This window comes from Malaya genurostris, chromosome 1, assembly GCF_030247185.1.
Source record: "Malaya genurostris strain Urasoe2022 chromosome 1, Malgen_1.1, whole genome shotgun sequence".
NCBI lineage: Eukaryota > Metazoa > Arthropoda > Insecta > Diptera > Culicidae > Malaya > Malaya genurostris.
The window spans coordinates 103548692-103575650 of record NC_080570.1 but is presented as its reverse complement, the minus strand read 5'-3'; the positions used below and the strand labels follow the sequence as shown (position 1 = coordinate 103575650).

Below are 26959 nucleotides of genomic sequence, written 5' to 3'. Positions count from 1 at the left end.
TAAAAAAATTCAGAACCGTACAAAACATCAGAAGTGTGTGAAAACATGTTCTTCAAAATATTTGAAAAATTTGTAAACCTTCCCTACAACATCCCTGATTTTGTTCAAATTTTTCGGTAAATACCTCCAGTCGGTAAAATTATCTCCAGTCCAAGAGCTTTCAAATGTGTTATAGCAATATGAATTCTAAATTCTTGCTCACACGTTTAGAGCCTTCACAAAGTGATCGCAGTTTGACTTTCAGACTGCATTTTTACCACATTTGCTGACTATCCTGATACATCGTGCAACTTGAAAATTATGTCAAAAAATTCTCTCAAACAACGTGTGATCAACTGATCGGTCTGTAAAAACTCGCATAATATTTGCCAGACTAAATTTAATGAGTTGAATCAAATAGCATTTTCGCTTGAAGATAACTGAAACTACCCCAGCATCAATCCCATTCGACTGCAGTTGCACTCAGAACTGAGAGGGATTTGCTTCAAGCGAAGTCACAATAAAACTGTAAGGACAGCAAACCCAGCAAGTGCTTTGGCAGAAGCATTGGTTTGCTACGAAGAAAAATTCAGAATTTAGAGCGATGAATTTGTTTATAAAGCAATATTTCGTTAAAAAAATAGAAGAATTTAGAGCGATGAATTTGTGTATAAAGCAATATTGCGTTAAAATCAGTGCCTCAGTTGACACGGATTATTTCAGTCACTTTAACATTTATAGTAAATCCTGGTTACTCAAAGAATAACGTCATCCATTAAAGTAAATTAGTTTTTTTCATAAAAATAACTATGCTCATTCCAGTACTGTTTATTGTAGTTAAGAAAATATGAAAATTCTGGAAATAATAACCACTCGACGCATACGATCAAAGAACACATCTTACGATGCCTGCAGGTGCTCTTGTGGTATTTATCTCAAACTGTCACCATATGTGCCTTCATGACTCCCACACCAGAACATACTTCGATCTTGAACATACTCCAATCAGTACAGTCCATAGGATTCAAGACCGACGAACTCTCCGGCCACTCAAAGAATGTTCCGCAATGCTGGGTTTTGTTTCCTTCGATTCGTTCTTTCGAAATCCGGCTATCACGGGTAATGCTGACCTCGATGCTGGTTTCTGTCGCCGACGATCCATCAGAACAACTGAGTAGGTTATTGTTGTTTCTGGCAACCAGCCTCTGTCGTTCTGCTAAGCCCACTGGAGTTGAGACAAACTCCCGTAAGGTGTAAACCAAAGCCTTGGTTTTACATTCCTTTTGTGAACTTTTACCTTTTGCTTCAACAGACTCCGCAGCCGATTCATAGCGTACACAATCATTGCATGGCTGGTGCTACGACCCTACTTACACTAAAAATCTTTCCAATATCCTCTCCAAAAGCGCCTTCCCTGTTTTCCTCCTTCATTGGTTTTGCCTCTCCGAAAGGCTTTGAACATTCTAGATCTTGTAGTGCTTGGTCTTAAGTTTATCTTTCAGGATCTGACGAACACTTCGATCCGATACGTTGAGATTTCATGCTAATTAACTCGCACTAAATTGAGGATGTCTCTTGCGACGCTTTTAGGCGATCTTCATCTTGACAGGTGACACAGTAGTAGCTCGTCAGTATCACTATTATTGAAACACTCTCTCGAACTCTCAATCACTACATTTTTTTCTCATTATTCCAAACAAAATAAGAGTAAAATCTTTTGTTTGTTAGTAACAAAAAATAGAGATCTCAGTAATTTTTATCGATATGATCAGTATCTAACGGGGAAGCAGATTGGAAAATTGACATGCGAAGGCAATTATGTAACGAAAACCGCGAAAATGGTACCGCAGAGACCAACTAAACTATCCTGCATATGAATACACATGAAGAGAAAGTCCAATGGACCAGACGGAAACCACACTCAGAAAAATCCTCACTTCAATGCTACGTGAAAACGTATGTGATTTTTATCCATAGAACTTTTCTTGTAATACTTATGTGAAGTATAGATAGCACAGAATGAACTCATGAACGCTTAGTCCACATTTGTATCACGTAATATCTACGTCACTTTTTTCGTAGATTCTATAGAATACTTTTGTGAAATTTATACAAAGTTCATTTAAATTGTGCTGTAAAATTTATTTCATTTGACCAGAATTTTACTTAATAGTCACATTATTTCCATGTAATTGTTACTATAAAGTTCTATATTGAATCTTAATATTGGTATATTGGTATTAAAAACTAATAGATTACATAGTCTGTTGGACATAACATTGCGATAAATTTTGTTCGCACGCAGATATTCTGAAAATTTTACTTTTAAATTCGTTTCTGTAGAATCACTTGCGAAAAATATCAAAAATACAGAATGCATTGTTCTAAATCCTTTCCCCGGAGCAGCTAAACTGAAGCAAACATTGTTCCCTTTAAGGAATGCATTTAGCTGGAACTAGTAGTTCAAAATGTGCTTGATGTGCTGGAACACAATCTAGAAGTTTTGCCTTTTGAGCTCCGCTGTAGAAAAAAAAACAAAATTGAATTGTGTTTCAGTTTCGTATTTTTAGAGCACAGAATTCGCGTAATGCCAATTGGTCATGCAAATAAGTTGTACTAAACTCACTAAATGGTACATTCGCTTAAAAATTATACTTCTGTTTGGTACTAATATTAGATCTGAAAGTATAATAAAAATTAGCTAGACTTCATAATTGTCGATAAAATCAATGAGCAATTATTTACTCTAAAACCACTGTGATAAATACCGTAGAAGGGTCGAAAGGGATTTGGCCTATGTTGTTTGTTATAGGTTTTTCAACTGACGCCATATTGCGAGCACAAAATGAACATGACAAAATGAATTCAAGTAAGTGCGTGACACATAAAATATATGTGACAACAGCAATAATTCTGACATATGGTTCATTTCATATTCAATCATGATCCGTTGGTTGTTAAGAAGATCACGTAAACTCCGATGACAAAGCCATTTTTGGAATCTACGTGTTTTTTCACATAAGGTTAACGTGAGGATTTTTTTGAGTGCAGGCATGCTTCGCTGTACCTGATCACTACGGTCACTCGAGTTCCGTCTCTGCGGTAACATTTTTGCGGCTTTCATTACATAATTGCATTCGCATGTCAATTTCCTAATCTTATTCCCCGTTAGATATTGATCATATTAAAAACTAGCTTAAGATGTCTCTACGTCTTAACAAAGACTATAACACAAATCGTTGAATTTTTGTCTAATTTGTGATATTCTCAACAGTTTTATATTTTGCCGTGGCATTTACTGAGTACATTGAATCTACCATCCACCTTGAATTTTTTTTTCGATTTAATACTTTTATCCTGCACACGTAGAAAAAAATGTGTAAATTTACGTCTTTGTAGATGCACATAAAAGTAGCATCGTAATTCACTTACACTTCAAAGCACGTAGAGATAAATCATATCTTTAATTACACAGTTAATTTCACTGAAGTTTACTTCATTTTTACATGGTAAAATATGTAATATTGCGTCATCATCCAAAAATTACGGCATGCTTGAATTTACGTGAAGCGTAAATTTATTTTTTTTAAGGATTGTGGCATTTGTTGAAGAGCAGCTTTGACGTATGTTTCAATATCTACCACACAGTTGTATAAGATCCAAATATCCGTGTAATGGGTTTTGATTACCGATTGATTCATCGCGATTCGAGAAGTTTTGACTTTTGCATGAATCTATTTAGGTCTTATCTTGATCATCACGTGTGGAGATGTTAGCATTTCACGTGATCTTGTGATTCAAAGTCAACCGTTCCTTGAATCTGTTTAGTACGTACTACGTCGCTCAAAAACACACAACTACACAGTTCATAGGACGTAAATAACATTGGAATTGAAAGAAATTTGGTTGATTTATGTCTAAAATGAAAAACTACAAGGATCAGCCCCATGGAGTTTTTCGAGCCATTGATGTGGAACAAGGCTACCAAAATTTCTAATGATCTACAATCAAAAAGTTCAATCAATCGTCACACTTTTGAATCTGCAATTGCATAAAAGTCTGCTTAGATTGATCTTGATTAGGAACCAACGCCGAACATCGTTTGTCTTGATTTGTATTTATTTTATAGTCGACAAAATTACACCAATATCCCAAATGTATGCCATTATATCTTTGTACATATTTGCGATTTCGATATTTAGGCTCTTCGTTAAGTTTGCGATTTCGATATTTTAGCTCTTCGCCAAGTTTGCGTTCAATTTTTGTATGCAAGCAGTTATTTTTATAGAGTACTACCATTCTGCGATTTCGGTTGAAACGATCAAATTTTTCTCATTATCAATCGAGTTCATCTTATATAAATAAAAAATAATCTTAAACACTCAATATTTATCCTGAGGTAGTTGTCAATTACTCAGGCGAAACGACATACCATGGAATTTCATCCGAGCTTGCATGACACAAGATCAGAGCATACCAATTAAAGCTTCAAATCATTTTGTGGCACTTTTTGTCTTGCTGTCTAGCATGCTACGCGTAGAACTGAAACGTTAGCTATAATTTCGCTTCTATTTATAGATTCGCGTGCTTCCAACAGCTTCGCTTTTGCATCTATTGACCAATCAGAGCAATGCTTTCCCTTTTATATATCGCTTACTCCTTCAAAAACCGTCGTTTATGGCAGGGAAATCCGATATGCCGAAGATTTTTAGCAGACAAAATAGGACACTGCTCGCTACTAATCAAGATTTCAATCATATATAATTAAAAATACGTGGCTTGATACATTCAAATCGAAACTTAGAAATATTTACAATCAAATAATGAAATAATATTAATAATTGATACAAAATAATCAGAGATGTCTCCTCTGTGTGACGAAGAGCAAGCAAAATTTCTCCCCTCGCACTGAAAACTTCAACGAGAGCTCTTCTCTTTCACATTTATACACCACTGTTGTGTAAGTGTGCACGCATCAAGAGTGCGTTTGTTTATTTCCTTTTACCTCTTCCACTGAATCGCACCAAAGTGCTAGAGCATTAGCTAATAAATTCTCTGAGGTGGATGCAGATACTTTCACAGAGATGTACACGCCGGTGAGCACTCTGCTGTGTGGTTTTCGTAGATGAAACGTGGACACGCAAAATCAGCAAAATAAAACAATTTATCGTAAAATTTTTTGTTTTCCTTGCAAATTTTTCATAGCAAGCCAGATCTACTCTCTATTAATTGAAGTTCACAGAAGTGTTCGCTCACAATCACGCGCCAGTGGTCACTTGGGTGTATTTAGACGAGAGCGCGTGTGAGCGATTCATGCGAAGAGAATGTGTTTCACTCGCGCCAGCTGCTTTAACCACAAGCACACACTCAAATGCTGTCTATTCGACACTGAGAAGAAGTGCGCTTTCCTCTTTGTGCGGTGCTTCGTTTTTTTCATCCTCGGTGTGGCAGAAATCTGACTCTAGCGTTTATCACTCTGGTGAAATGCCATCTCTGCAAAATATACTGAGCTGTAAGTGTTTAAAACCTGACCTCATTTCCACGTGTATTTTTCCTTGAGTTTCTGATTGGCACCCCTATATAGAAAATAAAGATGTGTTCCACATCAAAAAAGTTTAAGCCTGTTGTAGTTGTTGAAATAATTTCGTGTTCCTTAATCCTCCAAGTGTTTCCTTATGGTGAGGTCTCTAGGTTTACTTGCTTTATTAAATTGCACTGATTTGTTGATTCATTTCGGTGGGAATTCAAAAAACCTTAGTTTTTTATTTTTGTACAGCATAACGTTTCGGCTTACTGTTCCTCAGCCATCGTCGGACGCATTTACTAAAAAATCACACTACTCATTTATTCTATCGATATGAAATTACTTGCTTTATGTTCCAATGGAAACAGCTCAGGCAACAACCTAAATATAATGGACTAAACTTTTCAGTAAAAAATCAAAACACGCCGAGTACCTTTTTTTTTTTTAAATAAAACCACTCAAATTATACAGTTTACTCCAAAAAAATCCTCTTCCAATTCGTCCATTTCAGAACCAATGATCTCTCCAACGACGTTCTGCAAGGCATTTCCATTTCACCTTATGTTTAACCGGGACCTAATAATCGTACAAGCGGGTAAATCGGTGTCCCGAGTGATACCGAAGTAAGTATGATGAATGATGTACTATTCCTCAACATATAATCGTTGGCTCACTAAAATTATCATTCATAGAATCTCAGAAACAAACTGCCCTTTGCTGACGATTTTCGAGGCAATTCGACCCCATCTGCAATTGAGTTTTGGGAATATTCTGGCACACATTAATACTATATACGTACTCAAAACCAAAGCAGGTGTAATGTCTATCAGTGAGCGATATCTGAGATTAAAGGTTAGTTGCAACCTTCATCGGATGTTTATAATCTTGTTCTGGAAATATTATTACCTTTCAGGGGCAAATGATGTACATCCCGGAATCGGATCTCATCCTGTTCCAATGTTACCCCAGTGTAATGAATCTAGATGATCTGACCAAGTATAATAATCTTTTAGATGATTAGGTAACCTTTGTTATAATTGTCATTTTGAAATCAACAGAAAAGGACTGCACATCTCGGACATTCCCCTGCACGACGCCTCGCGCGATTTAGTACTGCTGTCCGAAAAATTTGAAGCTGAATATAAACTTACGACCAACCTGGAGATCCTTACGGATCGACTTCAACAGACATACCGCGACTTGGAGAGCGAAAAACAAAAAACGGATCGGCTTTTGTATTCGGTTCTACCCAAAACAGTAGCCAACGAGTTGCGACACCAACGGCCGGTTCCACCGAAACGATACGACAGCGTAACGCTGATGTTCTCCGGTGTCGTGGGTTTCGGTCAGTACTGTGCCGCCAATACGGACGCCGAGGGTGCTATGAAGATTGTCAAGATGCTCAATGAACTGTACACTATATTCGACGAGTTGACGGATTCGAAGAGTAACTCAAACATCTACAAAGTGGAAACGGTGGGCGATAAATATATGGCAGTCTCGGGACTTCCAGATGAGTGTGAGAACCATGCCAAATGTATAGCGCGACTTGCGTTGGATATGATGGATATGGCGAGAAATGTGAAGATGGGATCCGAATCACTGGTGAGTTTAGACTGTAACATTTCTTTTCAAAGCTTACCTACTGTTTTCTGATTGTTTGGCTCATTATTTTCAAATTTCAGAAAATTACTATTGGAATTCACTCAGGTGAAGTAGTGACGGGTGTAATTGGTAATCGAATGCCTCGCTTCTGCTTATTCGGTAATACGGTAAACCTAACGAGTCGAACGGAAACAACAGGCGTTCACGGACGGATCAACATTAGTGATTCAACATACAAGTAAGTTGGTTTACATACCGACAATCAGTCCAGTAAATCTATATATTTCTTTATTTTTCGTGGAACGAGAAGCTTATTTATACCACGCGGCAGTTGAAAATTATTCCTCAGATTATTTCGTACGTGGCAACGAGCGATGCTTTTTAACGAAGGAACGCCAAAAGCTTGATCTGGAGGAATAATTTTGTCTGCCAGTAACGTAGCGTACTTGGTCTCGAACATCTCCTTGCGTATATGAAACAAATGGGGTTTGTAGGGGAGATCGATCATAATAGTACAGCGGAGAAGCAATCCCAGGGAAGAAACTAGCTGATACGGATAAACACGATTTTCGTTATCAAGCAGCTTATCGAAGATACTGATGATTGGAGATGCTCCTCCGTCGTCTGGATCAGGATTAGCTCCGTGACTTCAACGAAAAATTATAATAAGGTTATCTAGTTCATTCAACAGCAAATGCAGGGAAGCAATTTACCGTAGCAGTATCATGAGAACATCTGGTGCAGATGCTTGTACGGCCACCCGCAGCGGGGATGCTTTTCCACATGACTCGATTGGAATGTCAATGAACCTGCGGAGAAAATATATAAGCTGATACATCCAAGAAAAATAGTGCACATACCGTTCAAATACATGATTTTCGTCAATAGTATAGTAATATTGACAAAATTACTGCTAATGTGTATGAAACAAAATACCTATTCACTACCTTAAACAATGTCTAAATTAGTTGTGATATTTTTTACAACTTTGTTTACTTTGTTAAGTAATCTAATAATTATTCCAAAATGAAACATGACATGACAGAATTTTGTTTTGTGATCTCATTTTCGAAACAGCAATTCAAAACATTTAAACAAATTCACTTTAGAATAATTTATTAAGAACAGACCAGTGGATAGGGTAATAAACACTCACTTAGTTAGCCTTATGTCACGATAAATGTAAGAATAACTCAGTACATTCAACCTAGTTTGACAGGCGTGATGCAAGAAGAACACCAAGGCACGAAGATTCTCATCCTGATCTATAAAATCACTCTTCCATCCCGCTATGAAATGAGGCGCATTCGATCCAAACAGCGCTCCGAGGAAAATTCGTTCGAAAGTTTGCTCACACATATAGATTTCTTCTATAAAACATAACAAAAGCAACATTTCGGTTTCCTGATATAACTTTCAAGTACGTGTGATTACCTAGCAAAGTTTTGATAATCTCCGAATCCTCTAAGCTCCAGTCCCAGGCAACTCTCAGTGCAATATACAGTACATTGTGATACTTACCCATCATACAAACTTTAAAATTGTCACTCCTCATCTTCCGATGATAATCGATTGCCGATTTAACGGCTAGACCAACCGCCAACTGAACACTGGCTGTCTCTCGACCTTGAATGCAGCCAGAAATAACCGAATTCAAATGGTCAATTACATTCCTTCGACCGGTCCGCGACTTGAGACCACTGCGCTCCATCACCAGGAAAGATTCCTCGAAAAACACATCGAAAACGTATTCCATTCTCCTAGCTGTTTATCCTAGTGACATTTGGTAGAAGGAGAAACTTTTCCAATATTGCTGTTATTACAGTTTGCGAATCTCACTCCATTCCCACCTTCGTTGCTACCGGATGTAGGATGGTCCGGTGAGATACCGACCACTGGCTGAACTGACTGTCTTAAAACAACGACAAAAAGGTGACTGTCACAGGAAAATAGAACTGCAACTTTAATTACCGTTTCCTAAAACATTGTTACTATACAGACGAAATCCAATAGGTGGATAGTAATCTTTATTGAAAATGTATATTAGAATGAATCAAGAAAGTGCCCATTCTTTCTCAACTAAACTATTTCAGCAGCATTTGAGTGATTTCGAATTTTGGAAAACTTTTTGATGTTTCTAATATTTCCGTTCGATTTGTCAATATAAGTTAAAAAATCCCAACTAAAAACACTAAAATTAAAAAAAACATCACTTAACATTTGAGCTATTCTAATATGCCCATGGAAAAAGAATGAATGTAAGAATAGCTTTTAAACATGAACAAAAGAAAATTGATGAAGAAACGAACGCGTAACGTACGTTCTGTACGGCTTCTCTGCTAACGACTTCGCCATAGAACAACGAATGAAAACTGATACAATCACATAATCCTGAAGGGAATCCCGAGCGCACCAGCAACCATGGGAATATTTACCGTTTGCTTCATCGACTCCATTCCAGTCTATATTTAAGTCTTTCTATCTATTTTCAGACTACTTTGCGAGCCGGTCAACCAGGATCCATCCTTTCATTTGGAATATCGTGGTCCAGTCGTAATGAAGGGAAAACCGGAACCGATGGATTGCTGGTTCCTCAATAGGAAAAAAACTGACAGCAATGGTCAGCCACCACCTGCGGCGGCAATTGCTAAGAAATAAGGATTTGATAAGCCCAAACGCTCGCAAGCACTTGGTTATCCAGATTAACTTATGACAGTGATTTGGCATAATATCTGCTACAATATTCTAATACACTAATCATACACACAACATAACTAAGCAAGTTAAATAGGCAAAGTTATCAATACTCGCTTCCACAAGAAAAAAACACTTGTAGATGAAATCAAAAATAGATTCTGTAGAGTAGATCAATACTAGCTAAATGATAACAAAAAAAAACTAGCGAATATTTGTACAAAGCTGAAATGGTAACTGTACAAAACTAACAGAATCACAAAAAATATTTATCGTATAACAGATAACAATACGAAATCACGATTGTCTAAAGACCAAAGTCGTCAACCTAACGCTTCATAATATTGAATAGATGTTGCAACTTCATAAAAAAAAACTATAAATACGGAGGCTTTAGAATAACATTCAGTGCAATCATGTAGATCAAATCTTGAAATCAGATTTAAGCATACTCTCAAAGGGGCTGTTTTTTATTATCATGTAGAATAAATACAATGTTGGTTTTCTTGAATATTATTTTTGGATGTATCTGTTGTATTGTTGTATATTCGACTTTGTAAAACTCATTCAGATGAATATTGTGAGACCACACCTTTCATTCTCCGGTGAGCTATGATTTCATACAAAACATTTGAACCTGAGCATCTGGAACAACTACCGCCAAAAACTATGGAAAATAATAATTTTGTGTGTTCTGGTAAAAATGAATGACAAACTGAAGCCAACTCAAGTTGAATACAAAAGCCAAATAGGAATACACTAGCGAGCTAAAACATAAATTTGTTTACTTTTTATATCTTCGAAACAACCAGCTATCACGTGGCCTCCAGAGTTTCATTCGCAATCCTGCACATGTGATTAAAAACAATACACATCTAAAGCGTATCGTCTGAGTTCCGGTAGGCATTACTAAAACAATTTGTAACGGTGACCTTATTACCGTGCTCACTTCCACTTTTACGTAACTTGCATACCACTTCACTTGATTTTACCTATTAACAGTATCACGCACAGTGCTGTGATAGTTGTAGTTAAAAAATATCATTTTTTCAACTAAATGTTGGTGATGTGATGTTCATATTAATACCAAGTAATTACTTTTCGGTATTAAAAATGCTTTAGGTTGATGTCAGAGTGACTGCGGAACGCGATGCGAAGCGAAGCGGTTCTATGCAATGTACTGTTATCGCATCGCGTTCACTCTGACAGTTTTGTTTTGATCAAATGCGACTAGCTCGCTCGCGTACCTAGACGCTTCGCGTTACGCTTTTACTCTGACAGCAACCTTACTCTTCACTATACGAGGCCGGGTGTAAATTAAAAGTTTCGAAAATAGCTGCGTAACCTTTTCCTGTCATAATTTTTAACGTTAATTACTCAGTCATTTGTTGATGGATTGATATAATTTAACAATCAATTGATTCGGAAACTTTTAACTTACAATCTGTGACATAAGCGCGTGGTCACTATTGTGAGAAAATGAAAAGACTCAACATGAAAATACTTTTGAACATTGTTTTATTAGATCAAAAACTTGCATGCTAATAAAGGGTGATTTTTTAAGAGCTTGAGAACTTTTTTAAACAATAAAACGCATAAAATTTGCAAAATCTCATCGGTTCTTTATTTTAAACGTTAGATTGGTACATGACATTTACTTTTTGAAGATAATTTCATTTAAATGTTGACCGCGGCTGCGTCTTAGGTGGTCCATTCGGAAAGTCCAATTTTGGGCAACTTTTTCGAGCATTTCGGCCGGAATAGCCCGAATTTCTTCGGAAATGTTGTCTTCCAAAGCTGGAATAGTTACTGGCTTATTTCTGTAGACTTTAGACTTGACGTAGCCCCACAAAAAATAGTCTAAAGGCGTCAAATCGCATGATCTTGGTGGCCAACTTACCGGTCCATTTCTTGAGATGAATTGTTCTCCGAAGTTTTCCCTCAAAATGGCCATAGAATCGCGAGCTGTGTGGCATGTAGCGCCATCTTGTTGAAACCACATGTCAACCAAGTTCAGTTCTTCCATTTTTGGCAACAAAAAGTTTGTTAGCATCGAACGATAGCGATCGCCATTCACTGTAACGTTGCGTCCAACAGCATCTTTGAAAAAATACGGTCCAATGATTCCACCAGCGTACAAACCACACCAAACAGTGCATTTTTCGGGATGCATGGGCAGTTCTTGAACGGCTTCTGGTTGCTCTTCACTCCAAATGCGGCAATTTTGCTTATTTACGTAGCCATTCAACCAGAAATGAGCCTCATCGCTGAACAAAATTTGTCGATAAAAAAGCGGATTTTCCGAATGGACCACCTAAGACGCAGCCGCGGTCAACATTTAAATGAAATTATCTTCAAAAAGTAAATGTCATGTACCAATCTAACGTTTAAAATAAAGAACCGATGAGATTTTGCAAATTTTATGCGTTTTATTGTTTAAAAAAGTTCTCAAGCTCTTAAAAAATCACCCTGTACATTGATAGCAAGTCCAATCCCCTTCAGCGTTAATAATGGCTTAACAACTTCGAGGGATACTTTGAGCGAGATTTTGCGCGTATTCGTCTGAAAACGACCTACAAAGGCTATAGCAGGATAAGCATGTGAAATCTGCCCCCAAAGGGAATTCATATTGTTATACCACATTCGAAATGTCATAGACTGGAAACAATTTTCTCAAAGTTTCAACCCTTTAACTGCCATATTGACGGAGCTTGGGTGGTTCTATTGATTTTTATTTTATTTGATTTTTGAAGGAACTGCTTCTCCGAAAAATTTGAAAAAAATCAGGCATGTTTAAGGCATTATGGGGATGCTTCACAATTTTTTTCAAAATTTTTGAAGATGTATTTCTTTTATTAAAAAATACTAGAAAATTTTTAAACATATTTTTTCCCTCTTCCAATTTTTGCACCACCCTGGATTTTTTAGTGATAAATAAAGAATTTTTGGACATGTTAAAATGGTATGTTTTCACGTTTTTTAAAAATGTGGACGACCAAAATATTAAATTTTTTCTAAAAAATCAATAACAGTCGACCATGCGCTCCCATCAAATTCTGAGAGAAGGAAACGCATGGTGCTTTATCTTAGCAGTTTCTAGTAGTAGTCGACCATGCATTCCCATAAAGTTCTCTTAAAACGGAAACGCATGGTGCTTTGTTCTAGTAGTTTATGATGCAACTCAAGCGCAGGGCTTAGAAATCAAAGCAACGAAAAGAAGGAAATGAGTATCAAACTTTGCATAATACATACACGATCATACTTCGGGTACAACCTAGAAAGCTACAAAGCGAGAACTTACTGGTATGTGGTTTATATATGAATGGTAGTAATATATGAACGTTGCGAGTATCAAACATATGCAGTTCGGTTACGGCAGTCAAGAACTAGAGCGAGTGACTGTATATAATTCGATGATTCGATAGTGTTTCATGAAATGGTCAAATCGTTTTGCACTGTTGGGTCTCGTACAACGCGGTTTTCTTTTTGCCAGCTCTATACATTTCACTAAATACATAGCGAGTTGAAACAGCAGTGAATTTAATTTTTTATTTTTTATATTGGTGTCAAACAAAAGTGGCCACTGATGAAGGATGGAATCGATTTCTTAGAATTGTTTTTCCATAAATACGTTTATTTCTTAAGGCAATTTACATAAGTTGTTCTTCGCCGTAGCATCACTTTTACATAGAATTCTTATCCTAATATAATACTAATATAGTCACATCAATTTGAGTTTAATAAAGCATATTCCTCTTATTTTTTTAATATCATATTATTTAAACCAAACGATGAACTGCTATAAATTTTAAAATAAGCTGAAATTTTTATACATTTTGTGGTTGATTTCATAACCCACTTGGAGTTTTTTTTTATCAGCACATCAGCTATTGGATGAACTAATGGACGCAGTAGGAGTAAGAACTAAGACTCAAAAGGGTCAATTATTAAATTGAAACTTCAATTGTTTTTATGAAATGAATAAGTAGTTTCATGTAAGAAAGGTCACGAAAAAATTTCTGAAAATTATTGACTGAATTTTTCATTTAAATAGGAAATGGGATAAAAATGTTATAAAAATACATTGCAGTTTCAATGCACACATTTTCTCTCTGATTCTTTTCGTTCACTCTATAGAATTATCATCGTCACTTGGTAGCTGTTCTGATTTAAGCATTTCTGACAATATTTTCGCCGGTCTCACAATTCTGGATAAAAACCGAGCATAAGGAAAGGTAGTGAATAATGGCGGCCTCGTGTGAACAGCAACCAACAGTTCTATTGCCAATAACGCATTCACAGCAACGGCGCTGGATTCCCAAATATCCAGTCGAATTTGTTATGTACTCGATATAGTACTTGTAAGCTTTTAAAAATGAGACTTATTACCGGCCCGAATAGCTTTTTTGTGATCTGTGTGTCTCAATTGGGTCATCTCGTGATAAAGCTTTAAATCCAAAATTACTTGGCAGAACATCCTTTTCAAAAGCTTCTGTTCCAGAGCTACTATATTCCGATACTTGTTGCACTCGTTCCAATCCAATGATTGATAATATTATCTTATTAAAACTTCCCGTTCGCAATTTGAACAAAAATACAAATAAATCTTTCTCATTTACACCAGCATATCACGAAGCTCAATGATATTTGACCATATTAAACCTGTAAAAACCTGGAAGTGTTCCTCTGAGAGTGAAAATCACTTACTGAGTTAATTATGTATTCTCAGATATTTTCTGGAAAATATGGAGCTTTCTACACAATATACCCAAAAATTAAAGAGATCGATTCAGCGAATCAATTTTTCTAATAGACATGGTCGATAAATGCTTGATTTAAAATTATGCAAAGGTTATAACTCAAAAATGAAAAATAACGCATCACTATTTTTTTTATATCTGTTGTTGTTTCAAATTTTAGAATAAATAAAAAAATATACAGCGCTCTCAGTCTACAAACCATGAAAACCATCATAAAGATATTCGATTGAAGTTTTCAAACACAAAACTCCAACTTTATCTTTATTATACATTTTTCCAGAAAACTGTACACATCCCTCGATAACATATCTTTATGATAACTTTTGACACTGTAATGAAATTTTCATTCTTTCTTTCATTATTCTTTCTTTACATCCATCAGCAACACGTAAAAAACTGACACTCGCTCTAGTTCTTGACTGCCACAACCGAATTTCATATGTGTGATACTCGCGACGTTCATGTATTACTACCATTCATATATAAACCACATACCAGTAAGTTCTCGCTTTGTAGCTTTCTAGGTTGTACCCGAAGTATGATCGTGTATGTATTATGCAAAGGTTGATACTCATTTCCTTCTTTTCGTTACTTTGATTTCCAAGCCTTGCGCTTGAGTTGCATCATAAACTACTAGAACAAAGCACCATGCGTTTCCCTTTTAAGAGAACTTTATGGGAACGCTTGGTCGACTACTACTAGAAACTGCTAAGATAAAGCACCATGCGTTTCCTTCTCTCAGAATTCGATGGGGACGCATGGTCGACTGTTATTAATTTTTTAGAAAAAATCAAATATTTTGGTCGTCCACATTTTTAAAAAATATGGAAACATACCACTTTAACATGTCCAAAAATTCTTTATTTATCACTAAAAAATCCAGGGTGGTGCAAAAATTGGAAGAGGGAAAAAATATGTTTCAAAATTTTCTAGTATTTTTTAATAAAAGAAATACATCTTCAAAAATTTTGAAACAAATTGTAAAGCATCCCCATAATGCCTTAAACATGCCTGATTTTTTTCAAATTTTTCGGAGAAGCAGTTTCTTCAAAAATCAAATAAAATAAAAATCAATAGAACCACCCTAGTTCCGTCAATATGGCAGTTAAAGGGTTGAAACTTTGAGAAAATAGTTTACAGTCTATGACCTTTCGAATGTGGTATAACAATATGAATTCCCTTTGGGGACAGATTTTACATGCTTATCCTGCTATAGCCTTTGTGAATTCGGCAAACAAGATGTTTCAGATTTATTTGAACCTAAACGTTGTCAATTGGACTGGCATCGGGCGACTGAGAGGGCCACCCGTAAGAAAATAGACCATTGATTTTACAGCATAAACAATTGATTCACAATTAGATATATGGGTTACAATACATTTTATTGTATCTTGACAAGATTTTGTCGTGTATACGACTTACTTTACTATGGGGTTCCTTTTCAAAATTTACCCTCTGAGAGAGCGATAAGTTTTTGATCGTGAATATTTCTTGTTGTATCTAACGAATCAACATAATTTTTGATACACGCCATCGGAAATATGATCACAATTTTATGATAAAATTATCAGTTGTGTGACATAATCTCAAATAATTCAAAATTAAACTTTTCTGAAATGTTTGGTATAAACAAGTATCAAAGGGGATAATCCATAAGGCGCGTTTGCCTTGCTCGTATTTATAAAGCTCATAGCTCAGTGATATGTGAAAGGATTTACCTTATGATTGAAAAAGAACCGGAATTTTCATTTTAAAATTCCCGCGCTTGTCCAATCGGCAAACTTTTATTCTCTCAACGTGGGCAACACTTTTATACACATTCTGTCAAATTTTGACTCATATCGTACGATTAGTTTTTTTTTGGCGTCTATACAAAGAAGTTGAAAAAAGTATCGCACTCACGTACAACAGTTCAGAATTAGATGACGGACATGCGGCATCCATCGGAATTCGAATTTAACTCATCACTCTCCATCACAAACGCTTTCATAAAAGGAGCCACCATTATTTTATTATAAAGAACTATACTGGTTATTTCATAATATTTGTGTTTCAGAATGTTAAATGTAAAATCTGTACTTTAGTTTAGGTGCATCGTTTCAAATTCTACATGCAATTTCATACAATTGATCAACTAATTGATATTCGGAAGTGTTAAGGAACATGTCAGTTGTTTTCGTATTCACGACATCCAGTTATGTCTCTGACATTACCCACTCGCCTTTTTTCATTTCCAACGATTCAATATATTGTTCCTACGATTCTACAATTGAATTTATTGTACACGTGGTATTTCAAACAATATGCAAACTGTACATTTTATTGTTTTCCAAGAAAACATGTATGAGAAAACTTTATGATTTGAATTGGTACGATACTTGACAACCTATACATTCTATTGTAAGAAGCATTTTCACAATTGATTGAATAGTGTATAACAATACATTAAAATATTTTTCAATGGTCTAAGCAAAATTGTGGCAGGTTTTGTAACATAAAATCGTATTGTTTTTCTGCAATATTTTTTATTCGGGCAATCCAAGGTCACGACACCATTTTGCTCCTTTGCCCATTCAAGACTTTTTTGCACATGTTATTCACTCAACATCGGTTTTTGCAAAGTACTTCAATACTTAATAGTTCAAATTTCAAATTATTTGCGATCAAATGTCTGTGAACAGTTCCGTACGATATATTTAAACCTTTTTTGGTCAATTTTGAAGTACCTTCGCGTAAAGTTAATGTCGGATTCATAAAAACCAGGTCACAAATCATTTTTTCGTCTTTTTCTGACAATACACCGACAGAACCGTGATTTGGAAACTTTTCACCACTTTAAAATGATTAACCCACTTACTCACAAGCTGTTTCGACTTTTTCATGTATTTCGCCGCGGCAGCTTGGGTCCTTTTTTGACCTTTCGGGTTCGAGCACAAAAAAACTGCTTCGAAGCGCGGTACTCATTTTGGAAAAATGCTGAAATCAAATTGTAAACAATAGTCAGCTGATTTATTCTCGCATTGCATCAAGGACACTACTGCCCTCTGTGTTAAAAAAATATATCACACTATTCCACTATTATGTAACAGACTGTATATATGGCAACGTCGCTTAAATATTTCAATAGCATACTATTGAAAAATGGGTTAGAATCGACCTATGTTTTCATCCACCAATCCCAGCTGACCAAAATAATGTCATTCTCGTGATTTTTCGTGCACGGTCGACGGTTTTGATCGTTGGTCTACACGTATAAATTATTCATACAGCAGAAGATCTGCTTCGTTCGGCATAGGAGACTTTGCGTTATGCATAAAAACACCGCATCGTACTGCGTAGTCTGAAGCTTAGCACAAATAGGAATCTATAAATATACGCTGCATCAGTGTTGGTGATTGCCGAAAATTTCACAGAAGCTGCTATATTGCTATCTATATTGTACACAACATTTTCAATCCGGTAGAAGATGCTACAAGAACTCGAGTCTCTCAATGCATGAACCGCGAGAGAATTTTTCTACATTCCTTCGCTCCACTTCATACTCTGAGTATTTCTCGGCCCTTAAAAAAAATTACAGTCTGATAATGATCGTTGCTGTGTGGAATTTCCCAAGAGAGAATCGCAAGTTGACAATTATCGCAGAAAATCGAATCGATGATTCGACTTGATGATTCTTATACTAGGTTGCAATATTTCAAAACCCTTGTGTGGAGCATTCACATACATTTTCATAGACACAACTTATACAAAGATTATATGCACATAGTTAGAATAAGCAGCAATAGTAAAATGATTCTATCGCAATTATCTACTGCCCATACAGAATCGGATCGCGAAACGAGAATAAGTGACCGTTTGTTGCTTCAGAAAAGATCCCCACAGCGGCGTGCAAACATTTGATTCTCAGAAATGTCATCGAGAGAAATTCGCTCTCGCACTGGTGTCGATTCTATGTTAAATGAGCCATGCCGGGTTTTTGTTGTTGCGATGATTTCGAACTCTCTTTTATGGCACTGATTCAATCGTTGAAGAGCTGCCAAAGAACGTTCTTTGATACGATAAAAGCCATCCTTGCGCTGCATAACATTTTTTTGCCTAGTTGATGTTTGACTGTGAATGAAACAAGTAGATCGTCCAGTGAGGTGATGACTGGATTGTATATGCGTTCGCTCGCTGGATTGTCGCTTTTGTACTGTGCATTGGTGCAATTTCCTGCTGTCTGTGGCACACCGTGTTCGCTTGAGTATCTTATATATCATCCAGCTATTGAAGAACAAAATCAGCGTTTGAAATATTCCATGTATTAGCAAATTTTTGGTAGATTTTTCAATTTACTTGAGTTTGAACGAAAGTAGGTAATGGATATATGGATAATAAAAAGATTACCCATTATTATTCATTAAACGTATGATTTAAAACTGTCCTATATACTCGGATGAAAAGGAGAGGGGTGTTAGTGAGTTCTCCCTCTGACTGTAGCCACATTCCAAATTAGGTGAGAAAGGATAGAATATCCTTAAATTTTAGCTGAGTGTCTGTGGGTGTCCTCAAGGTGGTGTACTATCCCCACTTTTATGGAACCTAGTCGCTGATAGTTTGTTAAGGAAACTTAATAACCTTGGATTTCCGACTTATGGTTTTGCCGACGATTATCATATATTGATGACCGGTATAAGCATTAACACTCTCTTTGATTTAATGCAGCAAGCCCTGCGATCTGTTGAACAATGGTGTTGTCAGGTTTGGATTATCTGTAAATCCGGGCAAAACATCAATGGTGCTTTTCACTCATCGTAGGATAATTACAGGAGCTCGTCCGTTGCAGTTCTTTGGTTCAGGGGTCACTGTGGTCGATCAAGTTAAATACGTCGGGGTTATTCTTGACTCAAAACTGAATTGGTCTGCTCACATTGATTTCAGGATTAAAAGAGCTTGCATGGCTTTCGGCCAATGCAGACGAGCTTTTGGAAAATCATGGGGACTCAAACCCAGATATATTCATTGGATCTACACAACTATCGTTAGACCAATTTTAGCATATGGATGTCTTGTATGGTGGCAGAAAGGAGAAGTCGCGACAGTTCAGTCAAAGCTAAATCATCTCCAAAGGATTGTCCTAATGGCGATGACAGGAGCATTCACGACAACTCCTACTGCTGCTCTAGAGGCGCTACTGTGCATTAAACCACTACATGTGTTCCTAAAACAAGAAGCATTATCTTGTGCATACCGTCTTAGGGTTACAGGGCTTTGGAACAGTAACCCATTAGAATATGCTACCAGTCACACTCGCTTGTGGTCTCAAATGGTTACGTGGGATGAGTATTTACTCGCTCCTAGTGACCTAACTCTCACATGCAGTTTTCCTTTTAAAACATTCAATGTGAGCTATCCTCTTCGTTAGGAATGATTGTCTGGTTGTCTGGAACGACAACTTGATGAACACATAGTTTGTTTTACGGACGGTTCTCTGTTGAATGGTCGTGCTGGTGCTGGTATCTACTGTCGTCAAATAGGCTGGAGCAGTCTCATTCACTTGGTAGATACTGTACTGTGTTCCAAGCAGAAATCTACGCAATTCTGTGTGGAGTACAATCGGCACTTCAGCAGAGGATCTGTGGTAAACGTATTTATTTTTGTTCCGACAGTCAGGCAGCCTTAAAAGCACTCAGTTCGAATGACTCACGGTCGAATCTAGTGATCGCATGTCGAACTCAAATTGAAGACCTCAGCATTTCAAATGCTGTTTACTTCTTATGGGTACCCGGCCATTCTGGTATTACTGGAAATGAATGGGCTGATGAGTTGGCTAGAGCTGGTGCAATGAATGATTTCGTTGGTCCTGAACTAGCTTTACCACTTTCAACTAGTTGGATAAAGCACAAGATACGCTCTTGGGCTGCATCCAAACATGCCAGCTACTGGCGCAGCTTGCAAACTTGCGCTCAGACAAAGCATTTCTACCAGATTTAGATCTGAAAATGTCAAAGTGTCTACTGCATTTCTCCAAGTATCATTGAAGTGTTCTGGTCAGAGCTCTGACTGGACATTGCAAACTCAATTATCACATGGCTACTATTCAACGTGCTGAGTATTATTCGTGTGATTTGTGTGAATGCGATTATGGTACTTCATATCATCTGATATGTAACTGTCCCGCATTGACGCAGCTACGTATCCGGGTTTTTGGTTCTCCATACATGGTTGAGTCTGTGTATGCGGAGCTAAAATTGAAGGATATTCTCTCGTTTCTCACCCAATGTGGTAAGGAGCTATAGTCAGAAGGGTTCATCGTTCTTCCTGGAGTGAATGAATCCCTTCTGTATTAACCTTAAATAGGGTTTGGCAGATTGTTTGGCATCCTCTGGGGGGTACCGAATTTACTTCTGCTCGTACATACTGCGAGTCGTTCTGCATTCTTCCGGGAGTGCAGAATGGTGTCGCTTTTGTAAGATTTCTAAATCCTCTCGGGGGTTGGAGGTTTTATTAACAGCAGACTGTTCGGGACCTCGTAGAGGTTCAGAATTTCCTTCTGCTTCCACTAAATGTGATCCTCAGCAGATTGTTCAGCATCCCTTAGGGGTGCAGAATTTACTTCTGCTTTTATGTGTTTTTGTGTCGTCAATTTTTCCCATCCTCCTAGTCCAACCCTTACCATTTCCTTTCAATCCTTCCCTCTTATATATCGCGAAAATGATGCTAAAAACAAATTGATGGCAAGGCACAAATCTCCAAATATCAAGGGGAACGTGCCATTTGAGCCAATTTGTTCTGATTCCTGATAGTGAGTTCTCCCTCTGACTGTAGCCACATTCCAAATTAGGTGAGAAAAGATAGAATATCCTTAAATTTTAGCTCTCCATGCACAGATTCAATAATGTTTGGATAACCCGGATACGTAGATGTGTCAATGAGGAACAGTTATATACAAGATGATACGAAGTATCGTAATCGTATTCACACAAATCAACTCAACACACTGAATAGTACTCATGCGCATGTAAGGTTTGCTATACCAGGTCAGAGCTCTGACCAGATTACTGTAACGATGTTTGAAAAAATGAGGATATTTTTCAGATTCAAATCGGGTAAAAATGTTTTTATCAGAGCGCTGGTTTGCCAAATAAATAATGCGCATTATCCAACTAGTTGACAGAGATTTCATTCATGGCACCAGCAGCCCATTACTTTCCTGTAGTACTAAAATGGCTGGGTAACTTTTTGTCACCCGAGATAGTTGATGATTGAAATCCGAATTTTCTACGGCCGGTGGAATCACATCTGCTTCATCCATCTTATGAGGTTCTGTCTCGTAGGATGTATATGCAATAGTTACATCTTCTTGCATTTGAGTCTCGGATACTTGGGTAAATAATGCAGTCATCTCAACAGGTTTTACTAAAAGCGAATTGTGTTGCACAACCGATAAACGACTTGTAATCGTCAGTTTTCAAAAAAGAAATCAAAAATTATGTCTGATATCACACTACGGTTTGCCATGTTTTATAAGCCTTTCAATGTCCGCATCTTTGTATACTTGATACAGCTCATGATTCATGCGTCTGCACCATTCTCCATTCTCTTTTTTGCCGCCGAATATTGAGCGCAGAATTTTACTTTCAAAGACGCCGAGTACTCGAACATCTGTTTCCTTCAACGACCATGCTTCGTGGCCATATAAGACAACAGGTAGTATCAACGACTTGTATAAAGCAAGTTTTGTGCGGTGGGTTCAACGGTTTCAAGAGTCAAAAACTGTCGATGAACTTCCAAATCTTGGTACGGTAGGAGAAGTGACCAACAAGGATGAAAACGAATCGTGGCTATATTATTGCGCAATACGTGCTTATTCTTACGTCAAGGACACAATTTTTGCAATTTGTTTAGACCTATCGTTCAAAAACTTAAACTCAAATGTTTTGCAGAATACAAAGTATAATTCAAGCAACGTTTTGTAATATTTTCGTGGAAAAAATAGTTTTTTTGAGGACGCTTCTTAGAAATCATGTTTTACGGTGTCCACTGTATCTCAGCGCAGACTAATCAGAAGTCAGCAAATCAAAGCAGCATAGTTACATAATGTGCAAAATTGAAAAAAAAAATTGGTGACATAGTTTTCGAATGACAATGGACACGGACTTACGAAATCGAGAAAAATGCGTTTAAAGTTTAAAATCGAAGTAAACAATTTCATTTTCTATGTCGGAGGCACGTAGGAGCTAACACTTTCGAAAAATCATATTTTATCTTCGCATTTTGTCAGAATAAAGCATTTCAAGAATGTGGTTGTCAAATGGTGAGATAACTAAGTCCTCACAAGTCCCTATCTCATGCCTCCCCGAGCGTCTATGATGACATTTGGTCAATAGAACGGCGTCGACTGGGTGCTATCGCCTTCTGCGTTAGTAGCAGAATGAGAGGGTGCGAAATGGCTTGTAGGTGGAAGCCCATCCTAAAGTGCAGTGTTTATCATAGTATATTACAACATATAATTCTGTTGTTTATTACATCATATATTATTATTATTATTATTATTATTATTATTATTATTATTATTATTATTATTATTATTGTTATTATTATTATTATTATTATTATTATTATTATTATTATTATTATTATTATTATTATTATTATTATTATTATTATTATTATTATTATTATTATTATTATTATTAGAGCGTACCTTACACTGCGACATTAACTGTTATATTGTATCATAGCATATTATTTCACATATTATCGTCTTACACTATTTTATGTTATTATATACTATGTTGTATGGTATTATACTGCATTGCATTATATCATATTATATTGTATTATATTATATTATATTATATTTTATTATATTATATTGTATTCTATTATATTATGTTATATTGTATTCATTATGTTGTATTATATTATATTATATTTTATTATATGCTTTATTATGAGTAGTACTACGTACCTCTGCGCAAAATATAAATTTGTTTTCCTTATAAGTTATCATTTTTAAAGTAAATTTTAACTAAATATCAAGGTCGTCACAAGGTGAGCTTGGTCCTCACTGGTTCCTGTTTCATGCCTACACGTGTGTCTGTGGTGACAATTGGTCGATGGAATGCGTTGATGGCAGAATGAGAGGATGAGAAATGACATATAAATTCAAATAATATAATATCATAGCATATCGCAACATATCATTTTATTCATTCTATTATTTATTATATAATTCATTGTACTATATTATGTTGTTTTTTATTATTATTTTCATTATTATATTTATTGTTATTATTATTAATTCGTCATCAATAATAATAACATATATTATTTTTATAGATGTGGATATTATTATTGTTATTAGAAGAGAAATATTCTACTTCCTGCAGTATTGCGAAGATAGAAGAGCATAACTGACACTCTACATTAACTGTTATTTTATATATTGATTTATAATATATTATATTGTATGACATTGTATTATATTATATTAAATTAAAATATATTATACTATATTATGTTATATTATACAATTTTGTAGTATTTAAGTATTATTATTATTATTATTATTATTATTAGTATTTCTATTGTTTCTATTAGTATTGTTTTTATGATTATTATTATTATTATTATTACTATCGTTACCATTATTATAATCTTTATCATTATCAGCTACATTTTCATTTCCATACTACAAATTTCACTTTACACATATATTATTAAATTGTATCATATTATATTACGTCATATTTTGTGGTATTATATTATATTACATTGTACTATATTACACTATATTATGGTACAATGTTTGGTATTGTTTTATATAGTATTGTAATGCATTTTTTAATACACAATTATAAGTGTGTTATATTGCATTGTGATGTATTACATTTTTATATTTTATGCATAATAATATTTTATTATATTCAGTGTCGTATAGTGACCAAACTATATTATAATACATTATGGTATATTTTACTATATTATGTCACATAACATTATGATACTATTATATTCATCATAAAATATTATAGTAGACTATAATACACTGTACCATACGATTTTGCATCGTTTTATACTATATTATGTTTTATTGTATTATACTGCCGGAAATTATATTCAAGTGTATTATGTTACATTATATAATACTATGCTCAAGTACATTGTGAGGGAAGAGGGATGGGAGTGCATCAGGGTATCTTACAAGTGAATGACTGGATGAAGGAGTGAAATGTCAACCCGATTCACAGGGGAAAGCTGTGTGTTTTCCCCAGAAGGTCTGAAATGAGTAAGACGCACCCTTCTAACAAACAAACCATCAGGCAGGTTTAAGCTGGTACAGCGAATTCTTTTATTATATGGCCGGATGTTATTGCTGGAAGGCGCCGGGTCCTCAAAGCCCATTTTGGCCTTCTTAACAACAGTAATATGAAAGTTATCTGATAATCAAATTCGGATCTACTGTAAGTCTACCTGTATCCACTGGTAATGCCTTGAACTGATGGTGGCTTCACACATACATACATACATACATACATAAAGCATTTCAAGAATGTTTTGTCAATGTCGCAGTATGATAAGTGAAGATAAAGACCCATAACCTCCAGAGTTTTGTTCCGATAGGTTTGAGAATTTTACCGAATATGTTGAAATGTTTTACCATAAGAAAATACGAAGAAAAAATATAAAGGATTCTTCAAATGTGAAAATGAAAACTTTTTTTTTCAATTCATGATTAAAAAAGTTCACAAAAACGTACAGTCTAATAAAATAATAGATGCTCAGGAACGCGTCTAAGATTTTCGAAATCGGTACGACAATTTCGAGAAAATATAATGTATTTAAAAAAGATGCTATTTGTCTGTTACATAATTTATATGAAGCTGGAAATATTCACCTAATTTGATCAATTGTAGTTTTTATATAAGCCTATCTTTATCGAATTTCGTTCAGCTATCTCCGAGAACACTGAACGCAGAGAAAAAAGCGGGTGGGTAATGTCAGAGACATAACTGGATGTCGTGAATACGAAAACAACTGACATGTTCCTTAACACTTTCGAATATCAATTAGTTGAACAATTGTATGAATTATGCAAGCATTCCTTTTTCCACATTACTGTGATTACTGTGAATTTCACACAGCAAAAAGTGCACAAATCTAACCAAACTGTTCTAGATTTGCACTAAACTGAGGATATTTTCTTTCGATTTGCGAACAACAAATCCTAATAGTTCTTTAGAAAACTTTTAGAGCCATTAGAACGGCTGATTTTGTGTAATGCTCTCCAGCGTTGCTTTTTCACCAATGCAAATGACTGGCAGCTGTGACGTAATCGCTCTTGTCGGAGGCGAAACTAGCTTTGCAAACGACACAAAATACATCTGGTCGCAGTGGCGATAGAATCCAAACTGATCCAATTTTTGTTGAGAGGCTTGTTTTTACCTGATTTCGTTTGTAGCTTTTTCACTAATGGGCGGTCCTAACGGCTCAAAAAATAGCAGCATATAGAATTTTAATTTCGATATTTCATTTCGGATTTGCATTTCATTGAAAAAAACTATCCGGATGCTGTACGGGATTCATTCCTGCCTTTCAGAAGGACCAAATTGTGGAACTCACTACGATATTAAACACTGTTCGGAACATTTTCTCGAACGATTTGTTGTACAGCAGCAGATATTTTGTTCTCTTCCTCAGAACGCGTTCTGATTGGCTGGTGTTGACATGGGTCAAATGAGACAGGTTTTTCAATAGTGTACTATTGAAATACTTCAATGCTTTTTCTTTACACGCTTAGGTTGAAAAATTTTGTTTCTATTGGTAGTTAGATTATATAAATTCTTTCACAAATCACTGAGCTATGAGCTTTAAAAATACGAGAAAGGCAAACGAATGCCTTATGAATTATCCTCTTTGATACTCGTTTATACCAAACATTTCAGAAAAGTTTAATTTTGAATTATTTGAGATTATGTCACACAACTGAAAATTTTATCATAAAATTGTGATCATATTCCCGATGGCATGTAGCAAAAATTATCTTGATTCGCTAGATACAACAAGAGATATTCACGATCAAAAACTTATCACTCTCTCAGAGGGTAAATTTTGAAAAGACACCCCATAGTAAAGTAAGTCGTATTCACGACAAAAAATGATTTTTTTCGGTTACGTCACTTATACCATTATAACATCTGGACCAGAATGGACCGCCATTTCATCTTTACACTGGATCCACAACCAAACAGTAGCTTCCAAACAAGCTAGGCTTGTTGAAATCGTTTTATCTAACTGCGAGAAAACAGAGTATAGCAAAAAGTACGTTCTGTTGGTTACGTCATTTGTACCATTATAACTACGGATTAAAGAACCAATAGTAATAATCAAACTAGCGTAAGATTTTTGATAC

The 26959-nt window shown here is 35.8% G+C and overlaps 2 protein-coding genes across 4 annotated transcripts in view; one reads left to right on the top strand and one right to left on the bottom strand.

The window, feature by feature from the left end:
* The window catches only part of LOC131425295 (guanylate cyclase soluble subunit beta-1), a 76548-nt gene extending 65967 nt beyond the window's left edge, over positions 1-10581 (top strand). For both annotated transcript variants that reach the window (XM_058587068.1, XM_058587067.1), the window contains exons 6-11: positions 6015-6126; positions 6196-6355; positions 6417-6499; positions 6562-7108; positions 7189-7346; positions 9601-10581. In XM_058587068.1, the coding sequence (XP_058443051.1) occupies positions 6015-6126; positions 6196-6355; positions 6417-6499; positions 6562-7108; positions 7189-7346; positions 9601-9766 (1226 nt within the window). In that variant the 3' untranslated portion in view covers positions 9767-10581. The remainder of the gene's footprint in view (positions 1-6014; positions 6127-6195; positions 6356-6416; positions 6500-6561; positions 7109-7188; positions 7347-9600) is intronic.
* LOC131425296 (uncharacterized) lies at positions 7352-9113 on the bottom strand. Of its 2 annotated transcripts, XM_058587070.1 has the most exons (5): positions 8959-9113; positions 8543-8881; positions 8265-8478; positions 7822-7917; positions 7352-7755 (listed from the first exon to the last, which is right to left on the bottom strand). In XM_058587070.1, the coding sequence occupies exons 2-5, from the start codon at positions 8862-8864 to the stop codon at positions 7371-7373; spliced, it is 1017 nt and encodes a 338-aa protein (XP_058443053.1). In that variant the 5' UTR covers positions 8865-8881; positions 8959-9113; the 3' UTR covers positions 7352-7370. The 2 variants fall into 2 exon arrangements, with proteins under 2 accessions (XP_058443053.1, XP_058443052.1); XM_058587069.1 differs by having other exon boundaries at positions 8543-9058.
* Positions 10582-26959: the final 16378 nt, after the last annotated feature.